The sequence below is a fragment of the Rhodamnia argentea genome, chromosome 1, assembly GCF_020921035.1.
Source record: "Rhodamnia argentea isolate NSW1041297 chromosome 1, ASM2092103v1, whole genome shotgun sequence".
Classification (NCBI taxonomy): domain Eukaryota; kingdom Viridiplantae; phylum Streptophyta; class Magnoliopsida; order Myrtales; family Myrtaceae; genus Rhodamnia; species Rhodamnia argentea.
In genome coordinates this window covers 7,226,433-7,247,415 of record NC_063150.1, presented here as the reverse complement: position 1 = coordinate 7,247,415, position 20,983 = coordinate 7,226,433, and the positions used below count along the sequence as shown (strand labels likewise).

At 41.8% G+C, this 20,983-nt stretch overlaps 3 protein-coding genes and 1 non-coding gene across 7 annotated transcripts; 1 reads left to right on the top strand and 3 right to left on the bottom strand.

The window, feature by feature from the left end:
- Positions 1 to 26: 26 nt before the first annotated feature.
- Positions 27 to 4,501, bottom strand: LOC115750193 (BTB/POZ domain-containing protein At1g03010-like). The gene is made up of 4 exons (XM_030687384.2): positions 3,460 to 4,501; positions 2,681 to 2,747; positions 1,017 to 2,222; positions 27 to 925 (listed from the first exon to the last, which is right to left on the bottom strand). The coding sequence occupies exons 1-4, from the start codon at positions 3,555 to 3,557 to the stop codon at positions 344 to 346; spliced, it is 1,953 nt and encodes a 650-aa protein (XP_030543244.1). The 5' UTR covers positions 3,558 to 4,501; the 3' UTR covers positions 27 to 343.
- TRNAR-ACG lies at positions 43 to 115 on the bottom strand. Its single transcript has one exon. It is a non-coding gene; the product is annotated as a tRNA-Arg (tRNA).
- A 271-nt stretch (positions 4,502 to 4,772) lies between the features above and the next one.
- On the bottom strand, positions 4,773 to 10,859 carry LOC115750202 (zinc finger CCCH domain-containing protein 32). The gene is made up of 7 exons (XM_030687394.2): positions 10,535 to 10,859; positions 10,195 to 10,361; positions 8,161 to 8,223; positions 7,841 to 7,960; positions 7,455 to 7,745; positions 7,057 to 7,374; positions 4,773 to 5,384 (listed from the first exon to the last, which is right to left on the bottom strand). Exons 1-7 carry the CDS (start codon positions 10,629 to 10,631, stop codon positions 4,989 to 4,991), a joined length of 1,452 nt encoding a protein of 483 aa, XP_030543254.1. The 5' UTR covers positions 10,632 to 10,859; the 3' UTR covers positions 4,773 to 4,988.
- A 3,004-nt stretch (positions 10,860 to 13,863) lies between these two features.
- On the top strand, positions 13,864 to 19,983 carry LOC115750222 (peptide chain release factor APG3, chloroplastic). Of its 4 annotated transcripts, XR_004016451.2 has the most exons (16): positions 13,864 to 14,049; positions 14,202 to 14,258; positions 14,443 to 14,523; positions 14,629 to 14,686; positions 14,762 to 14,865; positions 14,968 to 15,019; positions 16,336 to 16,385; positions 16,924 to 16,989; positions 17,070 to 17,234; positions 17,663 to 17,735; positions 17,935 to 18,067; positions 18,366 to 18,423; positions 18,688 to 18,735; positions 18,857 to 18,935; positions 19,086 to 19,169; positions 19,613 to 19,666. XR_004016451.2 is itself a non-coding variant. In XM_030687437.2 (15 exons), exons 1-14 carry the CDS (start codon positions 13,909 to 13,911, stop codon positions 18,902 to 18,904), a joined length of 1,134 nt encoding a protein of 377 aa, XP_030543297.1. In that variant the 5' UTR covers positions 13,864 to 13,908; the 3' UTR covers positions 18,905 to 18,935; positions 19,020 to 19,148. The 4 variants fall into 4 exon arrangements, 3 of the variants coding, with proteins under 3 accessions (XP_030543297.1, XP_030543298.1, XP_030543296.1); XM_030687437.2 differs by lacking the exon at positions 19,613 to 19,666 and having other exon boundaries at positions 19,020 to 19,148; XM_030687436.2 differs by lacking the exon at positions 18,857 to 18,935 and having other exon boundaries at positions 13,865 to 14,049; positions 19,613 to 19,983.
- The last annotated feature ends 1,000 nt before the right edge of the window (positions 19,984 to 20,983 follow it).

Sequence of the window (20,983 nt, the reverse complement as noted above, 5' to 3'; positions counted from 1 at the left end):
AAATAAGCCCAAAAAGAGAAACGGAATTAAAAGGACAAGAGTCGACTCCGCTGGGGATCGAACCCAGAATCTCTGGTTCCGTAGACCAGCGCCTTATCCATTGGGCCACGGAGTCATTTGTTGACATGGTTTGCTCACAATAAATAATTATTGAATTACACGCCAGGGTTCGTTGACTCCTGCATTGTCTGAGACGAAGTTATGAACAATTGACTGAGCACGGAAGACGATAATGCGGAGCTTAGCCTTTGCCTGGCAGTGGCATTTTGTCCGTCGACGAACCCCAGTGAGATACAAACGATACAGTAAATCTATACGGTCGAAGCTCAAACAACATGGTGGTTCAAGAAAATGAGTAGTTCCTCCTCTTGTGGTTCTGAAACAAGAAGCCCGTCTCCGAGTTCGCCTTGCTCCCCTGCGGCTGCGCCCTCGTCGAGTTCATCCGGAACAAGCCGTTGAGCTTGCTCAGCTTCTTGGTGAACGACCTCAGCAGCCGGCTCGCCGGGTGTGGCCTCCCGAGCTCCTGCTTCATCGAGACGTGGTCCTTCTCCAAGTCCGTCAGCCTCATCCTCATCCTGGCCACCTCTAGCTTCAGCTCCCGGTTCTCCCTCCTCACAGACGCGTAGTTGTCCCGCGGCGAGATGGCCCCGCTCCCTCCGCCCGCCCCGCTCCCCGAGCGGTGCGGGAACGGGCCGGCCCCTCCGAAGCTGGCCGACCCCATGAAGGATGTGCCATGTTGCGGCCCGCTTGCTCCGCTCACCGCGCTCTTCAGCCTGATCTGCTCAAAGTACAGGACTTGGACTGCCATCTGCACTGGCAGCCTCTCGTTCTGCGCCGCGTGGCTACAGGCTTCCTGCGACAGTTTCTGGCAGTTGACGGTCTTGCACAGCCGGTTTCGCTCCGTGTCCTTGACGTTCGGATGAGCCTGCCGAAGAGGAGCGTGAGCAAATTTGAATAGAATTACGTTTCCTATGAAAGGTTTCTGGTACAAGGATGGCAAGGATAAGGATCCTGACCTTGAGGAAGATATCGACAGCTCTATAGAGTCCATCGTTTGCTACGCGGGCGTGGTCGGGAAGCAGTTCGGCGAGCGCTGTGAACTTGGACGGTGACAAGTTGGGATCCAGGGCAACCTCCGCAAGATAGTTGTCCAACAACTTCGAGACCTTGAGAAGCGAGCTATGCTTCGGGGATCCAGGACTCTCGAAGTTGCAAACCATCTCGTTTTCATCCCTCAGCTGATTGTCCTCATCCTCCTCGTCCTCGTCCTCGTTCAAGTTCAAGAAAGTGGAAAATATCCTCAAGATCGACTCTGTGTCGTAGATTAGGCTTGGCCCATTCCCGTGTGAATTCGCGGGGATGAGGATGTCCTCGAGAATGGCCTGGTCCAACTGCAAGCCAATCCGCCTCTCCAGATCGGACCTGCAAGAAGCGGACGCAGATGCTCCAATGGCGATCTTCAGCAAGCTCGAAAGAAATGCCATCGGGACGGGGCTCTTCCTCGACTGTGTCGGAAGCAAGCTGACTATCGTTTCCACAATCACCCTTTGCTTCTTCTGCGATTCCAAGTCTGAATAACTCGCTTTTGCAGAATGCGGATCTCTAAGGATGAGACCCTGAAGAGAATTATGGGCATAGTTCACCAAAATCTTGCTGACCATGTCCTGCTTTAGCCCCTTCGACTTGACCGCCGTTAGAACTCGCTGGAAGAAATCGAGACTGAGTACTGAAAGCGATTTTCCCCACCAATCTGCAGGCGTCTCTGGTTCCACGTCCTCAATGGGCTTTGCTGAGAAATTGCGGTCGAGCTTGGATAAGCCCGACGTGAGCTGCTCTTTGCAAGCGTTGTTCGCTATGGCATTGATCAGCCTACTGACCAGGTTGATCTCTTCAGAGGTGGGTAACAGGTTTTGGCATTGATGAAGCACGGTGATTGAGATAGATATGTTCGGTAGCACCATGTCCTTAATGTAAGCTTCAGTTCGGCATGCCAGGTTTTTCTCAGCCAATTCCTCGGTCATCTCCAGGTAATGAGCTATGCAGCGAAGTGTTGCGACGTTGGACAATGAAATGTCTATGTTTATGCCATAACAGAACTTGGCAGCTATCTCGAATGCCTGTGGACCGCCTGGGACATCCCGGAGACTAATCCGTGAGGCTTTCGATTCTTTTGTGTCCACCAACAGTTTCAGAATCCGACCGCTCCGCGAAACAAGAGGAAACTGCAAGGACCATACTCTGTTCATCAATGATCCTATGAAAAGGCACACACTTGAGCTCTTATGTTTATCTCATTTTTCTGCATTGGTTTCTGTAGAAAGAGTAGGTTCAGAGCAAACCATCTATTTATGTTATCACCGCCGGAGAAACTTTGTTCTCTGGAATCTTCAGCCGAAGAAAAACAATACCCGAACTTATGAATTAGACTAACTGGATTAGGCTGTAGGAATGTACATAGTTAAGCTACAGCGGTTTTAGTTGCTATGAGTTTGAAATTAACTATGAAAACCTAAACGGAAAAGAGGAGAGCATCGTCATCCATTAATTAAAGAAGAAAAGGACCACAACCTTCACTGGCATCTTTACTTGAAGTTTCAATGATAAATCAGTTTTAAAGATCTTTTCTCACTCCTAAGAAGATCAAAAGGCGTCGGTCATTCTCCAATTGAATCCTTCATACCTTGTGAAGTGCGAAGGTTGTGACTCCTACTTCAACGGTGAGATCGCTGGAGACATCAGATATTGGCCTGCAAAAATCATCAGTTCAGATCGAATTTGAAATTTAAGTTTTCACTAGCAAAAAGCTTGTTTTCCATTCGAGAGGAAATTGCCAGTGACTGAAGGACTATGCACCAACTTAGGCTTCTCAGGCCAGGACGCCGAGATTGCATGAAAGTTCTGTCTGTGCTTAACATTCTTAACTTTGGACAGCATGGTCCATCATGATGTTTGTTCAAAACTCTGTCCTTGATAGATCTAAGGTTCGGATAATCGATCCAAGAAAAGAACCAGACTTTTCATTAATTCCTCTGATGCGCTAGAAGCTATTGAACTCCAAGTTTTAAGACCTCGGCATGGCAGAGAGCCATCTTCCTAATTCATATATAGTAAAGGGCGGCCTCTACCGGCCGTGTCACTTCCTACTATATAAGACCATTCGATTTGTGAAAACCTAGCATAAGCGATACTTCGCAATTAATGGAACCGAAAAAATGCCAAGAAGACTATTGTATTTGTGAGAAGAGCGTTCACGAGAAGGCGATGTTTATGTCAGGAATGCAGTACAAGCTCTACTCATTTGCCAAATGAATAGTCAGTCAGTGCATGGTTTGACTCCTTGTTCTTGGAAATACTGAACTGATAAAAGTGAATGCGCTCTGCAGCTAACACCAAGACTGCAGAAAAAAAAGTCTCTGGTAGGCAACAGCAAAGAAGTGAAAAAAGAAGGAAGATAGTCACCATTCGATAGTGTGCCTGACGCTCGAACTCGGACGGAGCGACCGCCTCCCCGACACGCTCGGCTTCAACTCGGCGACTCCAACCGTTATCATGCCCATCTCTCCTACCGTCGAACCCGCCAACCCCGCCCCCCTGTCCCCTCTAATCTAAAGCTTCTCTTCCTTGCATTGCAATTCTGAGTCTCTGAGTCTGCTTCCTGGTGTCAAGTGTGCTTTGCAATGAAGGGCGTTTGGCGATGATGAGCGATGACTTTGATGATGGCGGTGAGAACTTTTCAATCGAGTGTCCATGATGGCTGCTGCTCTAAAAAGTCAAGAGAGGAATTGCAGGTGCGAGTGCAACTTTTTTGAGGGAAAGGTGGCGACAGATTGGCCTTTTGTTTCATGGTTCTTTTGGCTTTGAGAAATCGCCGAAATTGAGCGTGTTGCGAGTGTTGCATTGCTTTTGGGGGAACAGTAATCATTGCCAGTGAATGGTAATCCACTAAAGAATCGGACTAAAACAAAAGGCAAAATTGGAGCGTAAAGCTCATTTCCGGCGTGAGTTGGGTTTACCCGTTGCAATGATGAACACAGTTCATCAACTTTCTAAATTTTCTCACATTGAAAAGAATGATATGCAGCAGATAGATCTTTTACCCTTTCTGGGTCCATTCCTCTTCTTCTTTTCTGGGTTTGGTACTTCATTTTCGGCACAATGGATGGCACTTCACTTCTCCTAATGCTGATGCATTGAAATGACCGTGAGTCTGTTTTGTGGCAATTCATTCCGTCGAATCCTCATACGAATTTCTCGGCATCACAGCTTGTCCAATCATTTTCGCGGGAAAGATCTTGGAATACATGCCAATGAGTTCACCAGCCAGGTCGAAAATTAATCGAATTACGCTACTGAAAGCTGCTTCGAGCTTTCTTGCCAAAACTTCAATAAATAAAAAGAAATCACTTGCAAGTTTTGGTCGTATTCAGTTCTAATCGAATCAATTTAACACACATCGAATCTTTCCAATGAATAACCGGAGATTAATAAAGGAGCAGAAAGAAACCATGGGAGCGAATCGCGATGTGAGAGGAGATAGCTTTAGGGGATTAATGTAACTTAGGACTACCCTAAGATAATAATGAACTGCTTGATTAAGACGAAATTCACAAACTAAGCCTAACGTTCTCAATATTCCAATAGTTCATTGAAAGAACACATCATAACATATACACAAAGGAGTACGGCAAAACTCCAGAAACTAAAGCAAAGGTTGTATGACCTTACCTGATATGGATGCAACCTCCAGTGTACTGATGAGTTAATACTTCATATCAGAAGAGTATGGAAGCTTATTCAAATATAATTCATAACCCTATGGGAGATCATTAAGTCCTAAATGCTATAATCAAGCTCGTTGGCTAGACCATCATTGAACAATTGACAATCCCAAATCATAATTAACACAATTAATTTACTGACATCTAGACCTTACGTAATTGTGGTTTAACCACATAAAGACGCGAATGAGTTTGAATACTTTTGATTCATCAGCTCGATCGACGAACATCGTTGCCTGGCTTGGTGCTTCTGCTACTACTCAAGGAGGTGGAACCATGACTTGAAAATTGTACATCAGATAGTGGAACTGACCCAGTCTGAGAAAACATTAGTCCAACGGAACTAGTAGAAGTCTCGTTAGATGGCACCCTGGTCGAGTAAGAATCTTTCATGGATCCTGAAACCAGCTCAGGCCTCAACTCTGAAGATGATGACGGTGCCAAAGTTCCGAGCAAAGATCCAACAGGGTAAGGAGCAACGGGCATGTCAGTGAGAGATGATGCCGAGGGGCTATACCTCATTGTCCCCGCTGGATGATCAAATTTGCATGTTGACCCAAATTTGCAATGCCCATTTTGCATGTAAAAGGCACATGGTTGGACTCCCTGCACCAAATAAAAAATAAATGAATGTTCAACGCCATCAATACTAGTATTATACAGTCTGAAAAATACAATTGTTGTTCATAAGCTCAAAACTGAAAAGTTCGTTGGTGTATAACTTTTTATCACCTTCTAGGAGGGGGAAAAAACCCACACGGAGAAATATGCAGTTGAAAGCATTAACATCTAACTGATGTCCTCCTATAAACACCGACAAATGCCTAACTTTGACGAGGACCAATATAATTACTACAACGGGAAGCAAAGCCCTTGCTACAATGGGAGGTGTACACATAATTAGCATATTAAAGTGCATCAGAAATGAGAAAAGGAATAAGAAGATAAAAAAAATGGCCAAGTATTCAGCATAGATGTAGCAAAGATCCCAGGGGTGAAAAAGAAAGAGCAAACTAGGAAAACCCAACGTCTAGTGCCGATAAGTTTGTGCACAGTGTATAATCCCTCCTCCATCCCTCCGTCCCTCAGGGGGTGAAAAAGAAAGAGCCAACTAGGAAAATCCAACATCTAGTGCCTGATAAGTTTGTGCAGTGTATAATCCCTGAATTTGTGCACAGTGTATAATCCCTCCCTCCCCTCCCTCTGTTCATGTGCTGGTCTTAAGGTGCAAGCATATACTTGTGCATGTACATGCTCAAGAGCCTGACCAATGCACAACACAAGGAAGTACTTCAGGAAAACCACCATCAGACCAAGGAACAGATCATGAACCACGAAGCATACTTCTGCCAAGTGCATCACCGAAAAGCACATCCCTCTTGTTTCTCAGCTAAGAATCTTGTAACATCAATTAAAACCTCATTCTATCACAAATTTGAAATAAGAGGGAGATTAACTCATATTACATGAGATAGCTCAGTTGCCAGAACTCTGTCATCACTAGCTAAAACCAAAAAGAGGAACTCTTAACAAATGGTCTTCAATTTTTCAAATTTGAATTAGTCACTCAGTCTAGCAGCAGCTAGCCAGGATTCTCTTCCCGTGAAGGTAAGCCAGAGCAAACATCTATTGAAGATTGAGAAAATTAACCAGATCTTACGACAACTTTTCACAGACATTAGTTCAGTTAGCACCCTACCTCCTCATTAGCAATGCCAGAAATGCCAAAGCATGACAGTTCCCTTTTGAACAAGGCCATTAAAACTTGCTAACTAGTTCAGTTCTTTTCTATAGGACATTTGACCTAAAAATGTTGATGTCCGCAACAAACAGCAAGTCAAAAATTTACAAGATAAGGGGATAATCGATCGAAAAACTTTAAAAGCTTAGTCAACCAATGGTCATTAGGATTACTAGAGCTGCATCCATCATGAGTACGGGATTGCAAAGACTAAAATAGCATACCAGATGATTGTCAACGGACAAATATTAGGCAATACATCATTTGCTAGATCAACATTCCTGCTACAAAGAAAACTAATTACAGATGGACAACTGAATTTTCATTCAAAGTATAATAAATGGACCAGGTTTCAACATCATATCAACACAAATAAAAGCAAACATTACAGGAGATGTCCTCCTAAATATATGGCCTCATTCCAGCACTGAACAATTTAATAAACTTTTATCCAATATAACGAAAATTATTAATCTATATTATTAGCGAGCATAGAAAAGAATCACATGGTAAAAGCAACAACGAGAAACTGCATACCGGTCTCAAAGGAAGGCCAAGCGGATTGAGGGCTAAGTTGGTCCCTGGCACTATACGATCCCTAGGATGATGATACCTACAAGATGATCCAAATTTACAATCCCCCGTTCTCATATAATACTGACATTCAGGCTCACCAGGTCTCTGTGGAAATACTTGTTCGTTCTGACTGCTTCCCCATGGTCCGGCGGATGAAGGAATGGAGGGATATGATCCACCGATAGCTGGGGTAGATGACGTCAGCTGCGCGACATCATAAAGCGAAGTTGCTCCCATTGCAGGCCGGGCACCAGGAGATAATGCTGGACTTACAGGTGCCTGTAGAAGAGGGACTAACCACATCATACAAAAGGTTCCATTACAAAATCTATCAAGTGTGATTAAAACTTCAACCTTACCGAGTAAGGGCTCCAACCAGGCACGGGAACAACTCCAGGGGAGATCAACACATGACCATAAGCCCCAGGAACATATGAACCAGGCAGAAGAGGAGGTCTAGCCACTCTTAAACTGGTGGATGCTCCCCTGTATTGATCAGGAGTAGGAACCGAAGGAGATTGCACCGGTGAATAAAATTGAGGTGCAGATGCTGGCATTGAGGCACCAGCAGGTTGAGGATGATGGAATTTACAAGTTATACCAAATTTGCACTGCCCCGTCTTCAAATAGTAGGAGCATTCTTTCTCACCCTGATAACAAAGAAATCAGAATTAGAGAGAGTTCCAGAAACCAAACCAAGTAACTTCAAAAGAACTGACTAAGATAGGGAAAAACAATGTCCCACCAGTCTTAATGGGTAGCCATAAATATTAAGTGGGACTCTATTCAACGATCCACCGCCATTTTTGGGATGGTGAAATTTGCAGGATGCACCAAATTTACAGGTCCCAGTCTTCAAATAAAACTGCAGAGACAGTAACCAAAACAGAAACATTGCTTACTCCTTGTGTGAGTGAATATCTATTGTGGGTATGTTCATGTCCATGGAGGGGCACTCAACAACACAATAATCTAGATAGTGACTGCAGAGTTTTTGCATTAACAACGTTGAAAATGCAGAGCTTATTACATGCTTAGCAACTTACATACTTAGTAACGGAATACCTGACATGCAGGTTCCCCTGGTCGCTCAGGATAATCCCCAGTAGCTATCACAGCTGCCACCACCTGAATATCATGTCAAGCAGGAGTCAGGACTATCAAGAAATGCCATAGAAAGGAACAAATTAACTAGAATTCGCTGTTGTAAGATCACAATGATATATTATCAAATCAAAAAGCAGCCACTAGAAATCGAAACGAATGACAGAGAAGTTTGTCCTTTTGGATGTGAATGAGAAGTTTGCAGTTGTATCAATGAACTATAGCAGGTCTTGCTGAAATAGCGCACAAATTGATGGACTTCCCTACACTTGGGTTCATAAACCCAACCATGTTTGCTCAATTCCAATATGGAGAAGGAGGAGGGAGAGAGAAAAAATAAAGGTGTGGTAAACAGTAGATGTTACATGACATGAATACATGATTCTCAATCTGGTCACATGACATGAATACATGATTCTCAATCTAGCTTCCAACTGAAGTCCTCAGCTTTGTTAAGGTCGAAGACTATCCGTGAGAAAAATAGGAAAGTACTTTATGATGATCTCAATAAGTATCTGTATCATCATGGGCTGATGGTCATCAGATCCATATTTTTTACAGCTTCAAATTTGAGAATGATTTAGGTAAGCAACTCTTGCTAATTGTTTGGTCTCAAAAGTGCTACCTGACAAAGAAACTTACGAATTTAAGTTTTTATTGTAAGTCATCATTGACAAGTTCATGAAACTATTGAAAATAAAATGATGTTGAATCCATTCTAACTGAAAATCAAGCATTGATTACCTTTTGAGTCTTGGAAATTGCACTGTGTTTCAAAGTGGAATTGATTTACTGAATTAGGTGCTCTGGAAAAACAAATTGTCAATTGGATTCTTATTATGATATAGTCAGCTTGACGAAATTGGCCATCGAGATCAGATACTGTCACCTACAAGTTGAAAACCTCACCTGGGACCATTAGGGTTAGATATCTTCTTAACACTGTATTAAATGAGCAACCAGCAGCGGGAAAGTGTGTTGGAACACATATTACGGGGTAGTAGTTGGCCTTGTCACGGGGTCACATGCGTTACCATAGATAGATGGCATTGAGCTTCAGAAACAGAGCATCTATCCAACAATTAATTGGACTGCAAACAAGGATAACCGAACTCAATGCTTCTAGTTCATTGCTGAAGTTCATCGGAATTACCAAATTATCAGAAGTTCATGTAATTTTATTTGTGGCAGAATGTATCTAATGCATCATCCTGCTTGATGTCTTTAAATTCAAGCTGTGTACGTCAGAGTGATGTCGACTTTCTCATGGTGTTTCAAGTTCAACAAAACGTGGTGGAGATCAGGATATTAACATAAGAGTTGTCGGGGAGGAGCATGGTGTAATGATCCATGTGTCAAGTTTGAATACATCTTGGAATAGAGGATCTATAGGATTTACAGTTTGCGATTCATGAGTAACTGAGTAGTCAGTTAATTCATGTATCTGTGGACATTTTGTTGTCAAATTAGTGTCCCGTTCCAGGTTCAGCCTAGATCAGGTTGTCATGTGTTAACAGATGGAGAATGACAAATCCGTGCTCAACTGAATATGGTAATGCTATATAAGCCCATCTAGGGGCAAATAAGAATAAATTCATCATCCCCAAAACTTTCATTTCAGTAATAACTAAATGTGCAATCAGTTAAAGAAAGAACTGAATTCATACTGGGTCTTTCACTACCATTAGTCATTAAAGATCATCAAACATGAAAAAAAGATAACACATTGCAAATCAGTCTAATAACTAACACATTGCAAATCAGTCTAATAACTACACCCACACACTAGAAAGCGAAAACTAACTAGTACCAGTATTAAAAATCTTGCCCACTATGATGATCAATACAGACGCGGGCATTCTAAGTATGATCAAGCAAGAAGGGATTCCATCCGACGGAAAGAGTTGAATTTCGATTCAGAACCAGCTACGTGCATTCTATCTATGAAGTAAATAACTTGAAAATGCATATACTTAACAATGATCGAGGAGTTACCGCAGCGCGATCGCGCGGGTGATTGTACCGGCACCTGCTGCCATACCCACAAAACCCCGTTCGCATATAATACGCGCAGTCGGGCAACCCGGGACGCTCCGGGTAGGACTCGCTTCCGCCGCCTCCTCCGCCGCCACCACCGCCGAGCCTCAGATGCCACATTGATTCTACCAATTCCCCCACCCCAAAAGAGAAGAATCAGACAGGGGAAGAGAAACGCGAAAACCCTAATCGAACCCTCCACATTACGAGAGCAGGACCTCAAAGGAAAGGATTCCAACAAGCGGTTAACCAAATTGAACGCGAAAAACAACCAGAAATTAAATGGGGGAGGAAAGACCTTCAAGCCCGGTTTCACCGCCCACGGGGCTCCACTCAGTAGGATTGTGACCCGACTGGGACCCATTCCTGGCTGGATTGCGACCGTACAGCTCCATCGAAGTAAGAAGAACGGGAACCTCCCCACCTCTTTTTTGTTGGTTTCTCCTTATTTACTTTCTTGCTCTGATTCTGTACAAAAGTGACAATTTTGACTTTACAAATGGAAGGCCGTGGATGGCTTCTCTACTTTATCCGCCTAGGGTTTCATACTGTTCTCGAAAATGATCTCTAAGAGAGAGAGAGAGAGAGTGTTTTCGTGGGATGCTGAACCAATAGAAAGAGAGAGAAGAGGGGGGACTGTAATGATATACAGTAGTGAGAGAAAGAGAGCTTAAAACTTTCTCTCTCTAGTGGCAAAGAAAGAAGCCCACGCCCCACCCCCCCCCCCCCTCTCTCTCTCTCTCTCTCGAAGGAGTGGACACTGTACGGTCGTTGTGTGGGTGTCGGCATCGCTTTTACCGGAGCGTTTCCCAACGGTGTCGTATCGACGAGCCAATCGTTCCCACCAAAAGACAAAGAAGGGCAAAAAAAAAAAAAAAAGAAAAGAGAGAAAAAGGAAGCTGCTTTTTCCACGTCGGAATTTGCTTCGAGCGCGACTTCTTCACTTATATGACAAAATTACCCTTCTGCACGAATCACGGTCCCACCCGTTACGGACCGACTCTTTTGCCTCTGTTGTTAATGTTTGTTCGATACTCTCATATGGTCACCCATCGAGGATTCCATCAAGCAAAGTCTACTCGCCCCCTTCCTTTTCTTCCCTCACTTGCAGAAATATACAATGGTCTCACCGCATCGTTACGACGGAACCTTTAACTGATAATTCCACTGTGGTCGAAAGTTCAATCGCCCTTTCATTGTTTGTCGAATTTTCCTTATTTATCTCATTCTATTAAGCATTGCGTGTCGAGTTTAAGTGCCTGGAAGTCCGATCACGTGAAAGTGCAAAACCCATGGAGTTGAGGTTGGAAAAGGGAAACTCCGGCTTGGACTTGTCTCGAATCATGTATTGCCTTTTTACGAAACTCGGCAATTTCCGAATCCAAGTTGATTTTCTCACGAAGTTTGGGAGCAATCCTGGCCTATTCGTCTCTGTAACGTTTCCCTTCAAAATAATCGCAATGATTATTGTGAATTGGTTAAAGGAAGTTATGCGGAACTTGACTTCATCCAACCAAGTGAAGTTCATTTCAAGCTGCCACGTCCAAGACGATATCATTACTACTTTTGAAATCATTCTTTCAATGAGTGAAATGAATGGGAAAAAAGGTTATATGCTAGTTAAGATAGTTATTATCTCATATCGCTTGACTACGTGTTTTATATGCTCTTCATATTCGTATGGTCTCCCTCCATCTACCGGTTTAATTTTTTGGATTGAATTTTTTCACAAATTATCATAGCAATAGATCTTGAATTCAAATATTGTCGAGCCCTATTTGCCTTCCCAATAAAATATTTGATGATTAATACTAAGCAAAAAGATCGAACTAAGCGTGGGAGAAAGTATTAGAGTAATTGAATATTAAATTAAGCATTCATATAGTAGTTTAAGCTTTTAGAATATATGATTAAATTCTAGACTGACAACCGAGTTGACGGAGTTGGTCCTCGAGTCCACGGGATTTTGCCATTTGCTACAATTATAGATATCCACCGTCTTATTCTTTATTTTGTTTTTAACGACCAATACAATCTCACAAGTCTAGCACAAGTTCTGCCTCGGTCGATTTTGTGGGGCAGCAATAATGGTGGTTCTTTTGCCATTAAAGAATCTTGCGTATTAATTTCATGGAGACATTAATTATCTAAAGTTTAGAGTGGAAAATCAAATGGTTCGCAAAGGATTAGAAGTTTCTTGTGGTTGGTTTCTCATCAGCGTCTACTTACTTATTTGGAAAGAGCATACAATCACTGCAAATTCCTTTTGCGCCTCTTGTCCACGGTCCTCTGCATGCTTAGGAATTGTAAGTATGTAAAATGCTGTGGTCACGCTATTTCCACTCCTCGTATGTCTCGACACTCCCTTTCACAGTGTATTGAACATATTACCCCTCGATGTGGTGCCCTTTTGGGGTCTGTTTTTATTTGCTTCTTTTTTTTCTTCCACACTCCTCCTTCTTGTTCTCGCTTGTGTTCAAGCGTATCGATGACGCTTCTTCATCTTCCTCATCCGAGACCGGCCTCTCGGAACCTCACGAGCTTCCTCTCTACCTCGTTGTCGCCCTTTACAAACCCTTAGCACATCCGGCAGAACCACCCCTTTGTCGGCATGAGCTTCTGCAAGATGGACAACTTGATCTCATCCCTTCTTGTCGAGCATAGTCCATGAGATCCGCTTCCGATATTCCTCCTCGAACGTGTTGAACCTAGGGTGAGACGTCCTTGCCGCCTTCGGCAATTGTCCCTTGGCCACCACTTTGGGCAGCAATAGAGGACCTTGCTCTACGGTGCGGCCACGTAGCTCGTTGCGTACTACCTCACCTTCTCTGCATGCCTCGGTACTTGCTCGAACGAGCAGGTGCTTAAAGGTTCATCGATCTTGCCTTTTCCACTATGTTGTTAAGATTATTGGCAAGGAATAGGCAGGAGTGCGAGACTTCCTTGTAGAGCTCGGCCTTGGCATTAAGCCTTCATAACGGGAGGAGGATTAACCGCACCGATCGGACCAAGATCGAATACATCGAGAGATCCTTGGAGTTGGGGCTTTTGAAGTACAACTCCGGCACATTCACATTATATGTCAGAGAGAATCGTGCCGTAATTGACGAGGGAAGTTTGCATTCCATCACCGATCAAGTCGCCTAGTGGATTTCGCCGCTTGCGGCAAGAATCTTCAAAGTCCTTTTAAATTGTGGCTTCGTATTTCAATGGGAATCTCTTCGTATTGCAGAGTGGCTTGTAATTCTCTTCGGCGATATATTCGCAATGATTTATGAGAACCATAACAGATTGGTCGAGCTACTTGAGCTCACAGGCAATGTGAGCAAAGACTTGAATTTGAAGAGGATAACTTAAATGCATCTCCAAAAAGTGATAGTATAAAAGTATTGACCTATAATTTAATAAGAACGCATAACATGATAGGACAAGTGTTATTATTCTATAGTATGTTCATATAAAATTTCAATAAGAGCACATTCATTTTTGTTGTCGTGGAAAAAAAAATAAGGAAAAAAGAAAAGAGCGTTCGACTTCAGCGTAGCCTTATCCCTGTAACGGGTTTGATTAACCGGATTTCCAAACAGTCCGTTGGTGAAGCCAATCCTATAATGCTCGTCTCGCATTTCCGCTGCGAGGTTCAAACCGAGCCACACCATTTCCGCCCTCAAGATGAATGCCTGCACCACGAGCTTCTCTGCTCGAACGTTCCTCCACCGGCACGGACATGGCATCGCCGATCGCTCGAGCCGGAAAGCCGTCTTCCTTCGGCCCGCGCCGACGCCCAGAGCACCGAGAACCGTTTGCATGGCGGTCCGTGCTCTTCTAAGACGCATTATTCCCCTTTTGCGAGACGAAACTCTAGGCTAATCTTTTTCTTTTCCATCGATTTTTTGCACTAATTTGTTGTCCGAGAGCTTCGTCGAGTTGATGCAGTGTTCGGTGTTTCCGTGATGGATGTGCAGGAGCCTTTCCTGATCAGGAAGCTGGAATCGGCTGAGAAGACGTGGAAAGAGCTGTCGGTAAGGTTATTGCGATTACTTGCGGCTCTGCGCAGTTTTTGTGATCGTTGCGAATCGGTGAACGCTTGTTTGTGGGCGCAATTCGTGACTTTAGTTGTTTTCATCTGTGTTTTGGGAGCGTAATCCGGTGCCGCTGTTTGGTGAATACGTGGCCACTGTGGTTGTAACTAGAGACAAATTGCAGGTGAAGCTAGCCGATCCTGAAGTAATCTCGAACCCTGGCGAGTATCAAAAGCTGGCTCAGTCTGTGTCGGAGCTTGACGAGGTACTACTTGTTTATGATTTTTCTTATCATATCGTGGTGAGAGTCGAATCCTCTATGTGGTCGTTTGCTTCTTGCTTAACATGGTGTAATGGCCCTGCTTTGCAGGTTGTTGCGACGTATAGAAGATTTAAGGATTGTGAAAAGAATCTGGAAGACACGAAAGGTTGATTTATCTGAATACTCTTTGGCAACCTCGAGCTTTCTGGTGAAATTTTCTGTTTTTCTTGTCTATGTATAGCTTTGGCAAAGGATGAAGGTGATGGTGGAGAAATGGCCGAGATGATAGCTTATGAAATTGATTCTTTGGAGAATGAACTCAAGGAGATTGAGGAGAAACTTAAGGTCAATACAGCCTATTTTTTGGTATCGTTTATTAGAGTTATCGTTTTTTTCACTTCGTCATGGAGCAATGATCTCATACGGCACTTTTCCCTGCAACTGCAGCTATTGTTGCTTCCAAGCGATCCACTTGATGCAAAAAACATCATGCTTGAAGGTAAAATTATCTGTTTGATCTTTGTAGCTTGTTGCACATTTGTTATTGGATGATTTGGAAAAACACTGGATGTAAAAGCTCATAAGATCCATGAATTAATGTCATCGTGGAGGAGAGATTGGGGAAAATTCTCGTGGAATATATAAGTAACAACCGCAAGACCTGGTTGTTTAATCATAGTTGAGGTACATTACCTTTGTAATTTCGCTCTTTGTACGTGGTGGAGACTGCTCCTGTGGGTTGTACCATAACCACAGGGTTTAGGGTGTAAGTCAATTTAAGCGTCTGCTAAATATGATGCCTATAATAAACACACATTAAATACAAACTGAGTAATTGTACATTAATAGTTGATGTTTGGACTGAATCATCATTAGATGTACTCTTGGGTCTTGTCTCTTCGACATCATTTACTACAGCAAATGCTATTCATTTGATCATTTTCCATTTGTCATAGTCAGCTGGAAGGATATTATTTCGTCACAATAACTGCAATATTGATAATTAATTGCAGCACACTATCTTTCACTGTCATGCCAACTCTGTATTTATTAGAAGTTGTTATATGGCGCTTGAGACCTGTGTTTACTAAATGTAGATGGCCATGCCATGTTATTTGGATAGCAAACAATGATGGACAGTTATTGGTAGATGGCCCGTATTAGATATTGGAACAAAATTCTATTAAGTAAAATAAATGATTTATATCTAGTTAGCTGATAGCTCATTATGAGGCATTGAACTTCAGTCACAGTCAGAATTTTCTTTTGCTTACTGCTATAACTTATAATTTAGAATAGCATGCCGTCTGTGGAAAATCTGAGATCATCACATTGTAGGTTTCATGGTTTTTCAAGGAGTGAATTGATTCTGTATTTTTGAAAGGAAAAACAGCCCCTCCTTTACACCAGAGTGCCTATTTCAAAAATTGCTGGTCCCGAGCTTGTATGTTTGGACTTTAAATAGATTATACCTTTCTGTGGATGCACTGAATCTAAAAAACTTAACAATAAGAATTTTGCCTGCTAACTTGTCCTAAAATTATCAGCCAGAGCATGTCCTGTTTTATCTTTTATTCCAGAGGAGAGCGTTGGGGAATTAGGTATGCACACGGCATTTTTCCTTTTTAATATTTGTCTTAAGGTTTGATTAAAGATTTTAACCTTCTCTCTTGTTACCATTTGAAGCAAGTTCATGTGCTTGGATGCTTCAGATTGTTTTCAAATGCTCGTCATTTTTGTCTTTTGGCTGATAGATGCTCACATGTTTTGACAGTAACTTCCTTTTTTTGTTTTCTCTACTTATTCTTTACTTAGTGAGGGCTGGCACTGGTGGAGATGAAGCTGGGCTTTGGGCTGGTGATCTTGTAGGTATATGTTTCCTTGTTCATTTGGAGTGCACTCTATTCTACATGTTTTCATTTACTAGCTGAGCAGAATTCACTCTAAAGAGGTTAAGTTGCTTACATTAGATTCTTTATAGTATTCTGAAATGCTGTTAATGAAGTACATTTGATATGCTTGTTCATTTTTTTTTTTTTGGTTGGTGTTTTGGGGAAGAGGGGGGGGGTCAAACTATTGTCAGAGAGTTCACTTTTATGCTGCTCAAAGTTATTATCTTTCGTATTGGGAGATGAACTTGAATGGAATGAATTGTTGTATCCATGTATTGGCATTATTGGCATCCATATGAAGTAACGATTTTCTCACTGGTAATTCTTTCTTGAATGTTTATTTAAGCTGGACCGCTGTCTGTCTAAGCTATGTAAATTGCTGTTCTTCATTACTTTTTCATGTTATCATATTTGATGAGCTTTAGACAATATCAAGTTTAGAGGTTTGATTTGAGTTGCGTTGCTGCAAATCCTGAAACGCTTTTATTTTTCTTTGTTCTCCTTTGCTAAGGTAAGCATGTATCAGAAGTGTAGTGAGCAGAACTCATGGAAATATTCCCTGGTCTCCTATTCTGAGGTATACATTCTTCACTACCAGAAGTTCGCGGCTTTCTCTTTGCTTGGTGAATATGTAGACAATCTTTTTATACTTTACAGGCTGAAAAAGGAGGGTATAAAACCTATGTGATGGAGATTAGAGGTAATCGTGTGTATAGCAAATTGAAGTATGAGTCAGGTGTGCATCGTGTTCAACGTGTCCCTCAAACCGAAGCACAAGGACGTGTGCATACCTCAACTGCCACAGTAGCCATCATGCCAGAGGTAGATTTTTGTGAACTTCAGTACTTGACAATATATGGTCCAATTTTTAGTTCATGCCAATGTTCTTTGATAACCCATGGCGAAAGTTGTTTCGGAAATACTCCTGTTATTACGGTAGCTCCTTAATATGCCTAAAGTTCTTTTTGTAAGTGAGGGATGTAAAAAAGAAGTCCAATTAGGACTCTGTCTTGTTTATGGGTTGCATTTCTTCAATTACTTGCTTGGCGACTCTGAAAAAACCAGCTTTCTCAGTACTGCAAGATGTAAAAATACAGTTGTGATCTTTAGTATTGCTGTTGTGCTAGACTTAGTTGGCTCTTTGGACTTGATATGTATATGATAAGTTTGAACTTGCTTTCTATATGAGTCTACTGTTGTTATTTTTAAAGGGAGTGCAATCGACTAACTTGTACCATATTTTGGATTAGGCTGATGAAGTTGATGTGGTTATTGACCCTAAGGATATTGAACTTACAACTACAAGGTCCGGTGGTGCTGGAGGTACTTTTCAATAAACATCAAGATGAATAGTATTTTCTTTTATTGTGATTGCCTCAGTCATAGGACTAGGCATTCAGGACAACAATTAGACGATCTTTGCTCATATTTACCTAATATTGAATACCGTCACATGCATATCACCATTTAATCTTGTTTCAGAAAGTTGATGTTTCTGCTGATGTTACTTCTACTGATACAGGTCAGAATGTGAATAAGGTTGAGACAGCTGTTGATCTTGTTCATAAGCCAACAGGAATTCGGATATTCTGTACTGAAGAGAGGACACAACTTCGAAACAAAAGTCGGGCTATGCAGCTTCTGCGAGCAAAATTGTATGTATTGTCTACACAATCAATTTACTACATATTCGACCATAAAAAAAAATTTACTAACATAAAAATAGCAACTAACTTTGTCAACACTTGACCATCTTCTCGAACTGCTATAATCCTTCCTTTGTGGTATTTTTTTGGCTTATGGATCGAATCCAATTAGTTTAAATAGCTCTTTTCTTGTTGAAGTTGATATTCCCTTCATTGACTATATTTATCCAAAGGTTTCTGTTCTTGTTTTTCTTTCTTTCTCAGTTCTTTGTGTTCAAGATATAATTTTTTGTGAACCTTGTGACAGATACGAGATGAAAGTAAGAGAGCAGCAAGAGAAGATGAGAAATCAGAGAAAATTACAGGTTTGGTATATATGCCTCTGTCAGGCTAATGCGTAATCTGTCCTATTCTTTTCCAACTTCAATAAGAATGTGCTTCGTGATTTCTGTTATGAATTTTTAGCGAGCATGATTTCTGTTTCCCTTTAGTTGCCAGTGGTAGATTCATGGATGAGTTTCTTCTGGCATGGTTGGCATATCTTTAGAATGCCACAGTGGGTAGTATTTCATAATTGTCCTCTTTGCACGCCGTATGAGTCCTTTTTTGATATTTTTTATCATGTGCAGGTTGGCACTGGGGCTCGGGCAGAAAAGATTAGGACGTACAACTACAAAGTATGTGGCCAACAGTTTTGTCTTTCCTCTTTTTTCAAGCAAGCTGTGTATGAATGTGCCCTCATGCCCTTTTGGCAATATTCAAAGCACTAGATGTGTTTTGCCCTTTTTAATTTTTCAGAGCGCACATGAAATGCACTGTTTATACATTGGTGAACTAAACAACTAAACACTTGCCTGGGATCAAAATATGGTTCATTGTAAGAATTCTGCACCTTGGTTCAGCTGCTGAGATTCTATTAGTCGATACCTTTATTGTATCATGTTCTGGATATGTTTAAAAGAACAGTTGATGATGTAAATCTCGTCTTGGAGCAAGACAGTAATTCTGAGGTACTATATTTTGTCAGGATAACAGAGTCACAGACCATAGGTTAAAGATGAACTATGAGCTGACATCTTTTCTCAATGGCGATATCGAGAGCGCAGTCCAGGTATATTCTTGCACAATCTATCATCAGCCACTACCCCCTCCTGATTGCGGGCTTACGGATTCAATAGCAATACACGTCTTGAAAAACAAAGAAGTTACATCGATCTATTTGTTTTGGTAAAATGCAAATCATAGGCAAATTCAAACTCAATGATTAAGTGGAATTACAGAACTATAAGTTTAATGTACGTAATAGGTGCCACAGCAAGCAATTTAGGAATTTATCATGGAAAGTTGAATCTCAAGAGGAGGGAATTACAAAGTCCTGGCCTTTTTCTGGAAATTTTAGTATCCCACAATTGTCGGAAGTCCTGTGACTTTGAAATCTCTTAAGAAGGCTAAAAGTGAATTTGACTAGGATTGAGATGATTCTTATTGTGATCTCACTGTTCTCTAGAGCTGCTGCTACAAATTGAGTTCCTCGTCACAAATACTCTCTTGCAGGCTTGCGCTGCAATGGAGCAGAAGGAACTACTTGAAGAGCTAGCAGAGTCTGTCACCGCAACTGCAACGGCCAGCTGAATTCTGCTGTCTTGGGGCCATAGTTGTGGGATTGCTGGGCTAGCAATCAACTAGAGGGGGCTTTCTTAACAGAATATTGACCTTGAACTTATGCAAAAGATTTGCTTCTGCTCTGCCATTAGATGCCCCGGTAACATTTAGTTCATCAGCCAATGGCATTTGTGCGAATGGAGTTTTACTTGTTCGTAAAGAGAATAGGGTCCATGTGTTGAGTTGGACAGTCCGAGCCACCCTCTTAAGTCTGTGTAAACTTAACCTTCCATTCAATGAGAACTCTTTCATACTTTCTTCTTCTTCTTCTTCTTCTTTTTCTTATTCTGCTAATTTGAAGTCAACCGAAGCCTTTTGACATTTTTATGTGCAAACTGCAAGCCTTTTGACATTTTTATGTGCAAACTGCAAAGAAGGCCAAATTTAACTTCTCGAAGCCCATAACATCACGAATGTTCAGTGATGAGACATCCGAAGATTAGTGCAAATTGAAAGTCACAGGGAAGTGTGAATCTGAGAGCTCGGATAATCTCTGGGTACTAGTCTTGTGACAGGCGGAATCAGTGGCGGGCGGGAAATTGAAGCGTGGACAGGTAGGGTGGATCAGGAATTTCGTGTTGCTTCGGAGTGATTGATATTTCGTGGCAGGTAAAGGTTTACGTGCTGCGTCGTGTCTTTCTATATTAGGAACAGAGTTCTTCATATACAGAGGCCACACCAAAAGGTCATGCTTCTTGTCTTTCGTTTCTCGTTCAGGGTTTAGCTCATCAAAACTTTCTGTGGGTTCTGTTTTTTAAGGGATCTGTCCGCGACTACTTAGTACCAGTATCTTACTTAGGACTCAAAATCAGATTTGATCATTTGAGGACATTCCCAGTTTTAGGGCGGGCCACTCTGTGCTTCGTCCGGGCCACCAAATTGCTGACCTGATAATAGGGGTGAGCACTAATCAAGCAATGGACCGGTCGGTTCGGGCCGAAGCTTGTAATTTGTTTTTTTTTTTTTGGTTTTTTTTCAATGAACTTGTAATTTGTTTAGTTTTTACGAAATATGCAAAAATATCAGACTTCGTTATTATATTTCTCATACAAGTATATGATTACAAATTGACTAACATGTGACTACTTTCAAATCTACAACCTCAACTTTAATGGGGTACTACTTTTGATTCTGATAAAATTTGGGATAATGAAGTTGCAAAAATTTGGCTAAATATGTAATGCGGTTCACAAACTTTTAATTTGTTTAACGTACGTCGTGAACTTTAGCCCAATATTTAATGTAGTCTCCTAAACTTTAGTT

What these genes read in the sequence shown, in the direction of transcription:
- LOC115750193 (XM_030687384.2), bottom strand. Translation starts at nt 3,557, where the DNA reads ATGGGCATGATAACGGTTGGAGTCGCCGAGTTGAAGCCGAGCGTGTCG. An exon ending in GTCAGGCACACTATCGAATG is followed by an intron (nt 2,748 to 3,459) that starts GTGACTATCTTC and finishes TGATTTTTGCAG; the next exon opens with GCCAATATCTGATGTCTCCA. An exon ending in CTGTCGATATCTTCCTCAAG is followed by an intron (nt 926 to 1,016) that starts GTCAGGATCCTT and finishes CCTCTTCGGCAG; the next exon opens with GCTCATCCGAACGTCAAGGA.
- LOC115750202 (XM_030687394.2), bottom strand. Translation starts at nt 10,631, where the DNA reads ATGGAGCTGTACGGTCGCAATCCAGCCAGGAATGGGTCCCAGTCGGGT. An exon ending in CGGTGAAACCGGGCTTGAAG is followed by an intron (nt 10,362 to 10,534) that starts GTCTTTCCTCCC and finishes GGGAATTGGTAG; the next exon opens with AATCAATGTGGCATCTGAGG. An exon ending in CTGGTTGGAGCCCTTACTCG is followed by an intron (nt 7,375 to 7,454) that starts GTAAGGTTGAAG and finishes CCTCTTCTACAG; the next exon opens with GCACCTGTAAGTCCAGCATT.
- LOC115750222 (XM_030687436.2), top strand. Translation starts at nt 13,909, where the DNA reads ATGAATGCCTGCACCACGAGCTTCTCTGCTCGAACGTTCCTCCACCGG. An exon ending in CCCTGGTCTCCTATTCTGAG is followed by an intron (nt 16,990 to 17,069) that starts GTATACATTCTT and finishes TATACTTTACAG; the next exon opens with GCTGAAAAAGGAGGGTATAA. An exon ending in ATATCGAGAGCGCAGTCCAG is followed by an intron (nt 19,170 to 19,612) that starts GTATATTCTTGC and finishes ACTCTCTTGCAG; the next exon opens with GCTTGCGCTGCAATGGAGCA.